Source organism: Asterias rubens, chromosome 15, assembly GCF_902459465.1.
Source record: "Asterias rubens chromosome 15, eAstRub1.3, whole genome shotgun sequence".
Lineage (NCBI taxonomy): Eukaryota > Metazoa > Echinodermata > Asteroidea > Forcipulatida > Asteriidae > Asterias > Asterias rubens.
Genome location: NC_047076.1, coordinates 12,074,398 through 12,089,960, shown reverse-complemented (window position 1 = coordinate 12,089,960; position 15,563 = coordinate 12,074,398). Strand labels below are relative to the sequence as shown.

The 15,563-nt window shown below is 39.2% G+C and overlaps 1 protein-coding gene across 6 annotated transcripts in view; it reads left to right on the top strand.

Annotated features, from left to right (window-relative positions):
• The window catches only part of LOC117299817 (golgin subfamily A member 4-like), a 41,995-nt gene extending 29,848 nt beyond the window's left edge, over window positions 1-12,147 (top strand). For 3 of the 6 annotated variants that reach the window (XM_033783343.1, XM_033783342.1, XM_033783341.1), the window contains 4 exons: window positions 821-868; window positions 1,769-1,861; window positions 7,909-7,955; window positions 11,129-12,147. In XM_033783343.1, the coding sequence (XP_033639234.1) occupies window positions 821-868; window positions 1,769-1,861; window positions 7,909-7,955; window positions 11,129-11,645 (705 nt within the window). In that variant the 3' untranslated portion in view covers window positions 11,646-12,147. Of the gene's footprint in view, window positions 1-820; window positions 869-1,768; window positions 1,862-4,977; window positions 5,029-7,908; window positions 7,956-11,128 lie in introns of all 6 variants that reach the window. The other 3 variants (XR_004520109.1, XM_033783345.1, XM_033783344.1) reach the window with 3 other exon arrangements.
• Window positions 12,148-15,563: the final 3,416 nt, after the last annotated feature.

Here is a 15,563-nt window from a genome sequence, read left to right as displayed (position 1 = left end):
TGAGATGTTGTGATGATCGTATTGCACTCAATATCTTTAATTGTCATTGGCATCTTTTTTTCTTCCGTGTTTCCGTCTACCTTAACCCCCCACCCCCTACCTCTTTCAAGTCAATGATTGACACATTTTGAATTGCATATTATGTTGTCATATATTCTCCTGTATGTTTCCCTCTTCCATAATCCACCACCGCTACCCTATCAGCGTCAATCGTGTCTCCTGAATTGCCACTTTGAACTGAACTGCATATTATATCGATATTGCTATTGAATTGATTATTGTTTCTACATTGTGATTTGGTGACGATTGTATTTCACTTTGATTGTCGTTGATGTATTTTCTTTTTACAGGTTTTCTGTCTTCCTCAATCCCCAACCCCTCTTCCTTCCCCCTTTCAACTTATTTCCTCCCTAGTTCCTTCCACCATGTCTTATCATGGTCTTCTATTTAGTTAGTAATAGAATATATTCATTTGACTTTGACTTTCAAGCTCATATTATTTGTGTAGTAATATTTCTGATAGAATTTTGAAGCCCCAACTTATTTATTCATTGCATTTTGTTAATTTTTATATTTGAGGAAGTTTTTCTTTAAAGTATAGTGACATTTTGCAGTGATTTAGTATGGTAGGCCTACACATTAGTGTTTACTTATATCACACATATTATCATGGTAAAATTAAATTAAGAATTATTATTAGTTACAGGCCTAGTATTAATTTGAATGATACAAAATAATAAGGAAGGTCTATCATTATAATGTAAACTCTGACGTTAACTTATTTTTTTTCTGAAACTTGTGTTTTTTATTTTTCTTGCAGTATCTGAAGAATGTGTTGTATCAATACATGATGGGCAGGGAAACAAAGGTACAGTATACACTTGATTTGGTAAGAAACAGTTGTTTACATTTTGCATAGGTGACAGAGAAAGAAGTTTCAAACCAGGCAAGCAACCTTTAAGCTGATTCGCAAGGTTTCTTTTTGAATGTGTGTTTGCTCATGCCAATACAAATTTCCCCAGTCAGTTTCCCTTGTGGTTTATAATATGAATATCTGAAACAAAAAGTTTCAACCCCATTAAATCATTTGGGTACTTTTTCAAAATGGCCATAGATTTACATTAAACCTACAGGGTTTGACGATAATGATAGTGGAAAGCTTCCCTTCAAATATTACCAACTGAGGTTCTGTAGATTTTTGAGAAAATGAGTCAAACAAGTCGCAAAATAATTTCGTCTCGGGAAGACGAAAGTACTTTAGCATGTAAAATCCCATTAACCAGTGATGATATTATACCAAAACCATAGCATAACTGGTTTATACATTTTTACATGCTAAAACTGAGACGAAAATTATTTGTTTTACTCATTTCTCAAGAACTACAGCACCTCAGTAAGTAAAATTTCAAGGGAAGCTTTCTACTATCAATATCTTCAAACAGTCTATGTTTAACGTAAATCTGTGGACATTGTGTTTTGTGTTAGGAAAAAGTACATAGGCCCTTTAAGGTAATCCCTGGCTGTCACTTACCAGGTTGTATCGTAGCGTTGGGTGTGATCCCTTGCTAAGCAGCAATTAACGGTTGTATGGCTTCCGACTGGCACCCCTGAACAAAGATATTGACAAAATAGGGACACTGCCAATACAGGGCTAGATAGCTCAGTTGGTAGAGTGCCGGCACATTAATCCTGAGGTCACTGGTTTGAATCCTGCTCGAGTCAATTTGTCTCTGTTTAACCCCTTCTTCATGGTCTCATTTCTTTCCAGACAATGGCTAAAGTAATAGCTGCAGTGGTGAAATTTTCCAAGGAGCAAACGAATGAGATTTTAGTTCGTGAAGATCAGAAGCAGACAAACTTGGTAAGATTCACTTGAGGACAGATTGTAAAACGATGTATTAAACAATGTGCTGGGACACCAACTAATGAAGAACTTTGTTTTCATCTTCAGAAATGTATTAAAATTTGATTATTTTTTTTTTTTTTTCAATAACAATGGGAGACTTTGGAACACTAGGTGGCAGCAGACTTACCAGGTAAATGTCCATTGTTTACGTAGTTCTGACATGTCTGAGCATGCTCACATTACCCAAAACAATATAATTTACCTGGTAAGTCTGCTGCCACCAAGCGTCCCGAAAGTACCCTATTGAGTCTTTCGACTAAAACTAATTTGTTTGTATCCAAAGCTATTTTTGTTTAAACAATTAATACTTTTGAAAGTCAGGAATGGAGCAAGCAGCTTTGATTGGGCCTCTTGGCAACAAAGTTTGTAGCCTTCGTGTAATCACAGGCCTGCAAATAAGTAATCTGCTAAACTATAATTAGCCGAAAAAGACCTAACCCTATGGTGCACAAGGCGGTCGCTAGTGGCCCCCAAAAACACATCAAATTGGACTTCATAACTTAAAAACTACAAACCCGAAATATACCGCCCCTCATTCGATTTGTTAGAGCGAGTGTTGAGCTTTTGTGGTGTGATGTTCAACGGGTGCTATTGAAAATTTGAGAAAAACAGGGTTGGCTATGTTCTTGTTTGGCTTTGTTTTAAATTAATCTGTGAACTAAAGGGTTAACACTGACTTTAATTTCAACAAGCTTGATCATCAGTAAGAGAGCTCATATTACTGTCAAATATTGTCCAGTCTAAACAAAACCTGTTTATTCTTCAAACTTTTCAACACCTTCCAAATTTCTTCCTAAGCTCTGTTCTTTCCTTATTCTTCTTAGGTGAGGTTTGAGGTAGCACCATGTTTAAATCTTTTTTGAGTAGTGTTGGTTCTTGAAAGAACCGGTGGTTGACACCTAAGCTTGGGCTATATCGATTTATTTTATTCACGATATATCGCCGACAATATATCGCGATATTTGATATAATCGCGATTAATTAAATTTGACATCATCAGTCTTCAAACTCCCAGTGAAAGTTGTAGAAGAGACAGTCCAAGCATAAGAGAGGTGTTCTAATGACCTATTCTTCTGGTTTTACTCCAAACCCATGGGGTGCAAGATGTCTAAGCTAGCAAATACATCGCGATATTGCGATATTTTATCGATATCGCGATATATCGCGATATATTGCGATATATCGATATTCCAATTAAAACCAAATCGTTCTGATATCGAAATCGTTTCCAATTTAGTATCGCAATATTCGATAATATCGTGATATCGCCCAAGCTTATTGACAACGCTTCAATCAGTATGATCAGAGCATACTGATCGTAACGTTGGGTTGCCGACCACCAGTGCTTGTCAGAACCAACACTACTCAAAAGAGATTTGAACACGGTGCTACCGAAAAACCTCACCTAATTATATACTACCACCATGCAACGTTTCAAATCCTTCTTATTCTTCTTGACTCATTGTTAACGTAACCAAATAATTTAACATGCACCTGCAGCTAACTCACAGCTAACCACAGAGTCATGGCATTCTGTTAACTGACAGAAGTCTGTTCAGATGTACGTTTATGAACATTTTAATGAAGGTGTCGTTCTTAAGGCCCCAATACAAGAACGAAAATGAGAACGATAACAAATGCACGCCCTCAATTGGTTGAAATGCTCCATGCACATTAGGTTTTTTTTTCTAGGCCCTCCCTCCGGAAAAAAGGTCAATAACACACAATCTCTGTCTGTGCCCCCATGGTGTGTCATGGTCCAGCTGTCTACTTTACCAGACCCAAGCTCTGTGGTTGTCAGGGTGTGGGTTCGAATCCCATTGATGACACTTGTGCCCTTGAGAAAGGCACTAAACCATAATTGCTTTGAAAAAAAGTTGGGAAGGTAGTGCATTCTGCTCTACCAGCCAAGCTGCTGGTGGATGATACCCATCCTTATGGACTGTGAAGGGGGTAACCCTGTTTCAGCCCCATGAGTACATTAGGTGACACTGCCCCCTGGTGACTGTAGCCCTAACCTAGAGCATTCTGCTCTACCAGCCAGGCTCCTGGTGGATGATACCCATGCTTACATACTTATGGACTGTGAAGGTGGTAACCCTGTTTCATCCCCAGGAGTACATTAGGCGACAATGCCCCCCAGGTGACTGTAGCCCTAACCTAGAGCATTCTGCTCTACCAGCCAGGCTCCTGGTGGATGATACCCATGCTTACATACTTATGGACTGTGAAGAGGGTAACCCTGTTTCATCCCCAGGAGTACATTAGGCGACAATGCCCCCTAGGTGACTGTAGCCCTAACCTAGAGCGTTCTGCTCTACCAGCCAGGCTCCTGGTGGATGAAACACCTATGCCTACTTCCTTACTTACTGTGAAGGGGGTAACCCTGTTTCAGGAGTAGGTGGCAGCATGCTTCTGGTGACAGTTGATTTGGGTCGACAGCCAGAATCTGTTGAGTGTTGCCCTCACCTTGAAGTGGCCATCAGGCCTCGTGAATTTGGCGATACCTCATAAAAAATACATGTGTTGATGTGGCTGGCTGCGAGGCACCCTCGCATGCCTGCTGCTCAAACACATTGTAGCTGCATCCTTCGCAATTCAGGTTCTCAGATGAGAGTAAAGGATGCTTAGCTTCCTAAACTACTATTTGATTAGGTACGTTCGATTAGTGTACGTGTGTCATACACCTCGGGCAAGCTCCAAATGACCCATTCCACAAGCAGGGGCAGGGCACTTGGTGTGCCCAGGGTGAGTCCCTGGAATGGCGTCAGAGCTCTCCGAACGTACCAGGGGCAGATCGGGGGAAGCTAGTTGAACACACCCATATTATGAGGGGTTGAGGTTGTAACTTTCCATGGACTGTAGTCTAAACAGACTGTCACACATTTCCGATCATCTAAAACCATCCAACAGGCTTCTGCTAATTGCTATTAATTTCCAGACCACTCATCTCGCTCACCATGCGCCAAAACAAAATCCCGAACCCCCTTGTTTTATGAGTTTCTGCTGCCGGGTTTCACCTCGCCATTTTTAATTTCAGTTTGTTTGACTTGTTGTTATCCATGTTCTAGTTCTTCTCCGCGCCAGTGTGACGCAAGCACACAAGATGGCTCATTACAAGGGTAGGCCCTGGACCATGTATAAATACCCTTCAGTGTTATTTTATTTTGGCTTCAGTGTCGGTTTGGAATGGCATACAAATTTTAAAGGGAGTGTACACCTTGGATAAAATGTTTGTAGATAAATTTGAACTCAATCAAGACAATGTTCATCTAAGTGAGTCAACCACACAAAGACTGGTATAAATACTCAACAGGTAATGCCATCTGAAGAGAAATTACTCTTAACTGGAGTTAGTCTTATTTGTCAATGACTGACCTGCACATTTTCTTTGTTTGGTAACATTTCCCACTATCGTTTGAATTTGTGTTCAGCCAAGTACGAATGGGGAGTGTGGTGGCTCAGCAGTTAGGAGCACTACACTCGAGCTCTTGAGTATCTAATCAGAAAAGTGTGGGTTCAAGTCGCGGTCATGACACTTCTGCCCTTGACTCTTAAACTTTACCATTATTGCTTCATCCTTCAAATGGGTCATTAAAGCCATTGGACACTTTCGGTACAGAAAAAAAAGATAACAGTACACAGATTTACAAATAACTTACAGGGTTTACAGAAGGCAATGGTGAAAGACCTCTCTTGAAAAATCATTCCATGAAATGTTTTACTTTTTGAGTAAAACAATATCAATTCTCGAAATCGAGAATTACAGGTTTATTTTAAACACATGTCATGACACGGCGAAAAGTACGGAAGCAAGGTTGGGTTTACCCGTTATTTTCTCCCAACTCCGATGACCAATTGAGCCTAAATTTTCACAGGTTTGTTATTTTATACAGAAGTTGTGATACACGCAGTTTGGACATTAGACAATACTGTTTACCGAAAGTGTCCGATGACTTTAAGCCGCAGGTCTTGAGTACGTGGATTGGAAATGCGAGTAAAAGAACACAGAACCCTTCTTCAAACATCCATTTTTGCAGGTTTCCTCGGGCTTGCGAGTTACGGTGATTTAGTTCACGTATGAGGCTTCCTTGGTTTCAGTACCAGAAATAATTATATAAAAGTAATAATGAAGATTGCATAAAGTCCTATTGGTGTACACTCCCTTTTATGTGCTCACACAGCATTGCGTTGTCATTTTGTGTGCATGGCCTGGTGAAACTTGTTGTAGCACAGTATCTTTGAAATGGCAGCACTTCATCAGAACCACTCAAATGAGAAATTGTAGCTCAACAAGTAACTATCAAAGCTGTATGTGATATATACCACCTCTAGACTAAATCGATTGGTTGCATAACTTTAATCTGAGTAGAATGAGTTCAGTGGGGAATAATTTGCTCAATTTGGCAAACAAATAGCTAAAAAGCCCGTGGACACTTTTGGTAATTAATCAAAGTATAATTATTAGCATAAAACCTTACTTGGTAATGAGTAATGGGGAGAGTATGATAGTATAAAACATTGTGAGAAACGGCTCCCTCTGAAGTATCGTAGTTTTTGAGAAAGAAGTAATTTTCCATGAATTTGGTTTCAAGACCTCAGATTTAGAATTTGAGTTCTCGACATCAAGCATCTGAAAGCACACAACTACGTGTGACAGGTGTGTATTTTCTTTCATTATTATCTAGCAACTTTGATGACCAGTTGAGCTCAAATTTTCACAGGTTTGTTATTTTGTGCACATGTTGAGATACACAAAGTGAGAAGACTGGTCTTTGACAATTACCAATAGTGTCCAGTGTCTTTAAGTGGGGAATTAGTTGCTCAATTTGGCAAACAAATAGCTTAAGGCATGGCTACAATCCAAATTAAAACTTCAGTTCTATGTAACTTACCACAAAACAAAATACAAGTGAGCATATTTTATGAATTGATGTAAAAATTTTCAACATTTTGCTTTCAATCATTGATCTTTTTTCACCGGGATTGCAAAAAAGCTTTTGGGTAATTAATGTGTTTTTGTTGTAAGATTTGGCAATACATTGATGATGCTTAAAGGAACACATCGCTTTGGTTTGGGCACTTTTGGATGTAAAAGTGTTAATATGAAATGAATATGGTGGGAAAGATGTATTAAAAGTAGAATATAACTATCCACACAAATATCCCTTTGAAATTGTGTGGTTTTAACGTTTATTTTGTGAGCAAACACAGTCCGTAATTTTGTGGAGTCAAAAATTGGTAAAAAAACAAGTAATTCTACTTTTAAAATGACTTTCCATCCATACTCAATTCATGACAAAAGTTTGTATAGTCCAAAGCGCCAAATCCAAGACAATTATGTCCCTTTGGATCGGACGAGTTGGTCTATAAAAAGCGTTTGTAACTTCTTCTTTTTTTATGAAATGCATATGGTTGGAAAGATTTTTTAAAAGTAGAATACAATGATCCACACAATTTTGCCTCGAAGTTGCGTGGTTTTCCTTTTACTGTGCGAACTAACACGGTCGGCCATTTATGGGAGTCAAAAATTTGACTCCAATAAATGGCCAACCATGTAAGTTGACGAAGTAAAAGGTAAACCGTGCAATTTCGAGGCATGTTTGTGTGGATCATTATATTCTTCATTTAAAACATCTTTCTAACCATATGCATTTTATAAAAAAATGGTTACAAACGCTTTTTAAAGACCAACTCGTCTGGTCCAAGGCAACGTGTTCCTTTAAGTAACAGTCTCAAAATTATGTTTGCACGCATGGTATCAAAGGCTTTATTGTACTTTGCAAAAAAGTTCGGATAAATCTAAAATACTCATCTACAATTTTTAGTCTCTAAAGTGGCACTCAATTCCTCACAGACTTCTGATACTAAAATAACCGTGACTGCTGCATACCTAACGTACTTTTCCTTCTATTTCAACCATTCCCTCTCATCCATAACAACTCCCCCCCCCCCACATCTTTCTCAATGACCACACCCACCCCTCTCTTTGATCCCTGTAGCAACTTAGTAGTTCTGTAGTTGGCGAACGTCTTTGTCATTATGACATGTAAGTCATACCGTTGTTAGGGGAGGTTTGTGACAGCACCATTTGTAAATCTCTTTTGGTTAGTGTTGGTCGTGAAAAGAATCGGTGGTTGACAAATCAATGTATCCATCTGTATGCTCTGGGCCCAATTTCATAGAGCTGCTTAAGCACAAAATTTTGCTGAAGCAAAAAAATCCTTGCTTAGTAAAATCAGATTACCGGCGAAGACTCCACTCAATTGTTATGCTAAAAGTAAACAATAGCTAAATACCATCACAAGCAATGTATAGGCCTATGGCATGAAATGTTGGCCAATAACATGTGTAAAATAAGTGAGCTATTTTCGTGCTTAAGCAACTTTTTTGCTTAAGTTAGCAGCTCTATGAAATTGGCCCCTGGGCTCAATTTCGCAAAGCCTGTAAGCGCACAAACTAGTTTATTACAGAATGTATTGCTTATTTAAGCACTTGACCCTATTGGTAATTGTCAAAGACCAGTCTTCTCACTTGTTGTATACCAACATATGCATAAAATAACAATCCTGTGAAAATTTGAACTCAATTGGTCATCGCAGTTACAAGATAATAGTGGAAGAAAAAAAAACCTTCTCAGAAAAGTTGTGTGCTTTCAGATGCTTGAATTCAAGACCTCAGCTGAGGTCTCGAATTTAATTCAAATGTTTCAGTGAGAAATTACTTCTTTCTGTAAAACCACGATACTTCAGAGGGAGCCGTTTCTCACGATGTTTTATAACATCAACAGCTCTCAAGTAAAGTAGATTTTTATGCTGACAATTATTTTGAGTAATTACCAATAGTGCCCAGTGCCTTTAAGCAGCATCAAACATCCTAAAGATGATCAGAGCATACTGATTGAAACGTTGAGTTGTCAACCCTCGGTTCTTTTCAGCACCAACACTACTCAAAAGAGATTTACACACGGTGTTACCACAAACCTCATCTAATTAAACTCCCACCATGCAAAGTTTCAATTCCTACTCATAGTCATACTGTTGTTGTTTATGTATGCACTTTTTGTCAGACCCATTATCCTTTATTGATTGCAGCACAATGATTGTGTATGTATTACTTTTGTCTGTGAACATAAGCTGAAAGTGAACTTTTAAATGATCTACTGATGATTTTTGTTTTGGGGCATGAACTTATCTGAGATCAACAAGTCTTCTTCCCCTTTTGCAGTTAAACTTAGAGAAGATATTTAACCAAAATCAACTGACTCTTCCCAAATCTAAGAGCAAGTTTGAGTGCACACATTTAGTCCACCAGTGGTCGACCACAGACTAGCAACGCACTAGCGCAGTGACGTACTCACCCAAACGACTCGTTTGGTAGTCTAGTCAACCTCCACCTTTTCGCTAAAGAGTCACTGGTTCCCCTCTGCGCTTAACACATGTTAGAATGGAACATGCTGTTGGGACCAGTGAAGAAACCATGGGCTCGAGGCTGGTTTCAAATGGTCGACCACATCAGTCAACCAATGGTCGACCAGCCTGGGTTTGAGTCAAAATGGTCAACCTTTAGTTAACCATTGTGCACAAAATGAGTAGTCAACACCTGAGGACCTGTCTGAATTTTGTCCAAGTGGTCCGACCGGTTAGTTCAGTGTTGAAAAGCATTATTTAGTGAGACTTACAGGCAAGTGCAAAAGCTGACTTAATTTAAAGACCTTTGGTAATTGTCAAAGACCAGGGGTGGATTTCACAAATAGTTAGGACTAGTCTTATCTCGAATTAGGACAAGTTACTAGTCCTAACTTAGGACTAGCTGTACGTTTTTGATATCTCTTAGGACTAGTCCTAAGTTATGACTACCTAGTCCTAACTCCTTGTGAAATCGACCTGTCTCCACACTTGGTGTATCTCAACATATGCATCAAATAACAAACCTGTGAAAATTTAAGCTAAAATGGTCGTCAAAGTTGCGAGATAATAATGAAAGAAAAACACCCTTGGCACACAAAGTTGTGTGCTTTCAGATGCTAGATTTTGAGACCTCAAAATCTATTTCTGAAATTCACATGTAACAGTTTGTAAGCATGCTGGCTGCTCACCATGCAGACTCATCATAAATGTAAACGCTCTGGATTTTTGCCGTGAAAAACATGAACAAGTCTTGTGGTTTCCTTAGCAGACTGCTTGTTTTGTTCCATTCCGGCCGATTGCTTGTTTTTATTTCTGCTTTCCTGCTCTAACAAAACCAACTAACCAGTATTTAATTGTTTTTAATTTTCCCACTTGCCCCCATATAATATAGGAACGATGATTTGTTCCCTCAACTTTAAACGCTGTTTTATTTACATGTACGTAGTCAACAAATTTTGTTCCAGTTATTATTTTCTCATCAAAGTTTCATTCCATAGCTGTCTTATTATTTATGAAATTTTTTGGTTTCGGAGTGGGTTGCATGCATCAAATCTTCAGCCACCATTTTCTCCTGCGAGCACACATGCACTAAGTTCATAATTCATTAGTTCTATAAAACCATAATTTTTTGCAAGTGATATTTTTCATCTGTAGTGTAGATTGTGACCAATCTTACAGATTACAGAACGAGTTTTACCATAATTAAAACAAAATTTTAAAATGAATTTTGAAATTATTTCAATGGACTGTAGACATGATTACAATTCTATCATCTTCAGCTTGCTGCTGAATACATCGACGTGTACGTGTACATCCAATAACAAACATAAAGTATTAATGTAATTTATTATGACAAATATATTTACCATTTACCTTCATGGTCATCCTTCAAAGCATTGTTAAAGAGACGGTAATTTTGTTGATACAGAAAATTGGTTCAAAAAAATGGTGGACTTTGTAAGGTAATGAAGTTAAAAGGAAAACCACACAATTTTGAGGAACATGAGTGTCAAGCAATATTTTCTTTGGTTAAAACATCTTGCTGACCATATTCATTTCATAAAAATGATTTTTAAGCCCAAAGCCCCCAAATCCAAAGGCATTGTGTCCCTTGAAAGTCAATGAAAACTCGATGCATAAAATCTGCCGTGATAACTCTACAATCTGCACTCAAGTTTGTAAGATTGGGTCACATAATGTTTGATTTTTGTTCTTCTTTACCTAATCGGTGTCAGATAAAACCAAACTATTTTCCTTATCCCCGATGCAAATTTTAACAACTACTCCATTAAATTTTTCTCGTTTTTAACAGGCCCGCCTCATGTCCCCCTGAGTTTGAGGACGCATCAGAAGTAGAGACAAACGTCACCCATTTCTTCCATGGAACCCAGCAATGCAATATATTTCAACTCTCAGAATGCAGCAGCGTGTCTGTGCAGAAGATTATGGAGGACTTTCCAGGGATACACCGGGACTCCCGGCGGGATCCTCATCGGGATCTACGGCAGGATCCTCCGGGATCCCAACTGCTGACCCCTCTGCGACCCAACTCTCTCCCGGAATGCAACTCGTTACCGGAGTACCCGGAATCTTCATCAGTCCCCGAGCAGACCGAGACGAGCTCCTTGAACGACTACCAGGACGTGGACTCTCTCCATGACTACATGGGGATCGGATCCTCAGGGCCTTGCTCCGAGGACGATACGGGTGCATCGTCGACCGAGAAGCCTGTCCCAAATGCCAAGAGGGTTGAGGTCTCATCTCAACTCACAACCTATCTTTTTGGAAAGTACTGCGGAGAGGAATTGGGTAAAGAAACAAGTGTCTAGTCTCTTCCAGGGAGAGACAAGACAGGTGCCTCGTCGACCGAGAAGCCTGTCCCAAATGCCAAGAGGGTTAAGGTCTCGTCTCGACTCACATCCTATCTTTTTGGAAAGTACTGCGGAGAGGAATTAGGTAAAGAAACAGAAACAAGTGTTTCAGTCGCTCACTTCCAGGTATGAGAAATTTCAGCTGAAATCAGACTCTTAAAGTCTGCCTGGTGGTAATTTACTCCAGATAAAGATGCCTCCTGCTCGTTGATCTACTTCACTAGTGCTAAGGATGCTTTTCCAAGAAGCTCTTTTGAGTCTACAACTCCAGGGATGATCAAGCGGTTGAAATGTCATAATTTCATACCTCCTAAGGTCTGGATCCTTCCTGCTTGTTATTAATGGTTCCTATATCACGCTCATGTCTAGCACGCACTGACGCTCGTGGCGCTCCAACATTACTACCCCTGGTCACTGGGCCTTAAATCATTCCTTAAACCGTCTCAGCTCCCTGAGGAGTATGCAGCCTTGTGCAACAAATGTGCTACTCGGCTTAATCAATCACAAGAACCATCTCTGCCCTCACTGGTACCCATCTACCCCTGGGTGGAGAGAAGCAATTATAGTGAAGACTCTTGCTCAGGGACACAAGAGTCATGACCGGGATTCGAACCTCCACTCGGCTGAACAGAATCACCAGAGCTTGAGTTTGGTGCTCTTATCGGCTCGGCCAAGACACCCCACAAGCTATCTTTCAACTGGTCACTGCTCACAGCACGCTCACAGCAGAATATTTGCAGACGCCAGAAGATTCTTCAAGGTCTGCAAAACTCACGTACGGTTGGCCTTGAACTTCGCTCTTGAAGGAGCATGACAGTTTTCCTCTGGTAAGGAGTACTTCTATGAGGAAAATGTAAATTTGTATTGGAACTTTGCAAAGGGTACCACAGCTTAAGCACAGGGCACTGCAGCATTTGCTGTGGGTGCCGTGGGTTAATTCGTTGCCCTTGCTGCTTGTGATTTCTTCATGGACAGCTTCAGTTGCTGTTGAAGTTGCGTCCTGCTGCTCAAGTTTTGCCTGCACTTTCTTTGAGTTGTATGACCACATGGAATACTCTCCATCCATCATCCATCCACCTGGGATGGGACGGGACGTTGGTCTCGTTCTTTGGCGTTGTTAGTCGAGTAAAACTTTTGTTCTGGCCACAGACGTTTGTCAGGAAGCCATTTATGCAGTATGAATATGCTCAATATTTTATTGATAAAATCTATGCTATGTACATGCATGGATGAACTTCCTCCATGGCAGATGTACATTTGTAATTGACCGCCCAAAAAGTTAGTACACTCTTCGTATGTTTGTAGTCTTGTTGCTGTTGAACTGTACCCGTTATATACATGTAAGCAGGTTCGTGTGAAGTCTATAGTTGTGAATTTTCGGGGAGCTGTAATAAACAAATTATATAGGAATGTATACTAACATGTACATCTGCAAAATTAGTAAGCTTACTGAAGCAATGTGTGTTCTGAAAACCTTGCCAAATTTACATCGGTTTCAGGGTGCCTTGCGTAGTGAAGTTAGAGCGTTTGCCACTGAAAAAAAAGTTATAAACTGGGAAATTTCAAGGGGAATTGGTTAATAATGGAGGTAAATGAGGTATCAGCTGTTATCGTAAAGGCTGCATAAGTCATGAGAGGGCAAAAGATTGTGTAGTTTGAGGTTGCGGTCTTTATACCCATGAGCGGGTAGAAAGCTGTGAAAATATCATTAAAAAATAATGTTTACAAAAGATATTATTTGTTTTTTACTCTTACACCGGTGTGTATTAAGCACTGTATACTCGGTACTGTGAATTAAATCCACAGGCAAAATCACTCGGGTGGGATTCGCACCCATTACCTTTGCATTGCTAGAGCAGATGTCTTACCACTAGACCACCGAGTTAGCCCGGTGGCAAAGGGCAGTTTGAGTCCGGTTTGTTACCGGCGGGGATCGCAACTGTCTTAAAATTGGTTTATGGTGATGGGGCAATTTTGTGTTTCGATTTAAAGCCATAATACACTTTCGGTAAACAGTATTGTCCAAGTCCCACACTTCGTGTATCACAACTTATACATAAAATAACAAACCTGTGAAAATTAAGGCTCAATCGGTCATCGGAGTCTGGAGAAAAAAACGGGAAAACCCACTCTTGGTTTCTGCGCGTTTCGCCGTGTCATGACATGTGTTTAAAATAAATCCGTAATTCTCGCTATCGAGAATTGATATTGTTTTAATGTTTTCTCAAAAAGTAAAGCATTTCATGGAACAATATTTCAAGAGAAGTCTTTCACCATTACCTTCTGTAAACCCTGTAAATTATTTGTAAATCTGTGAACTTTTTTTCCTGTACCGAAAGTGTATAATGGCTTTAATGAGCTGTTGAATATTTGAGCTGTTGAATAAGTCGGCTGTTACTATTAATGTAGTACAGGTACAACTGATTGATTGTTTATTCACTTCAACTGAGCAATCAGATCACTTGCTTAACTTGAATTTCAAATCCACTCTAATGGCTGTATGTTGTATCTGACTTGCACTGTAACATATGGGCCTAAAAATATGAAAAGAAATTGTTAAAGAAATCTTAAAAAGTGGAAAAGGTAAACATTTCAATTATACCTCCTGAAATTTAGATCGTAGTTTCAGACTTTTTTTGTTAGGATAGAATAATCTCATCCCAGATTAAAACAAAATTAAAAAATTAGCTGACTGAGGAAAATCCCCCTATAGGGAAAACCATTTGACTCGGGTAAGAGCTGAAAACATGATCCACATGCAAGGTTCGCGTCTGTGGTGGGATTCGAACCGGGTTCCACAGAGGTTAGAGACAGGGACACAACCACTAAGCCAACCTGAGTTTAGGTTGGACGAGAGAGGGGTTTCCTACCATTGGATGTCTGACTGCAGGACTTGCAATCACAGGGTTGTGGGTTCGAATTCCCCAGCTAACCGCTGATTTCACAATGACTAGAATAAATATTGTCGTCTAGTTAATGAATCACAATTTCTTGATTTGTGCAATTCATAATCATAGACTTTAAACCAATGTTTGTATGAGAGAGATTGGCTGTTGCCAGCTTGGTGTTTATATCACTTTGTGGGAGTTTGCCGAGTTCTCTTGATCTTACTTTATGAGAAAATCATTCAAACAAATCATGCTAAAAACCCTTAAGAAAATTCAAGCTTTTTTATTATGCCAAATCTTTCAATGCAAGAAGTATATACATATTAGTCAAAATTCATGTGCTGTAACAAGCCAAGTATACCATGCCTTAACCTCGATTCCAGGGGTGATCGATCTCGCCGCGCCATTTTTTCCCAGCATGCCTTAATCGATCATAACGCAGAGCTAGCGTGATACGGCCACTGCCCATGGTAGCGAGGTTGACCATGCCTTTTCTTTCAAAAAGAAAATCCAGCTAAATTTTCTTTTTTTGGGGGAAGGAGCTTTTGTAGAATTTATTTTAGAAATGTTCGCTTGTCATGTTGTCACGGTGAAGTTAAACATGTACATGTTTAACTTCTTGGTTTAACTTCTTTGTATTCAGATAATTCCAAATGTTTGGCTCCACCATGATAAGTAATTTTGAAAGCAGTTATTTGATTGTTCATGCTCTATACTGAAAGCTGAAATACATCGTCCAGCTTTTGATTTATTTTCTACTTTATTCATTAATAATAAACGCCGTGTACAAATCTATCAGTTTATCAAAGCTTAACTTTTATGACTTTTGATATTGTAAAAAATTTAAATAAATAGATTTAAGTATATAAATAATTATTATATGCAGGCTGCGAGACCATTCCATAAAATCTTGTCTATCAAACTTTACTTGATTTACTGCGGAATTGTTCATATTTTTTTTATATTTTGGGTAATTTATTAGTTGGAC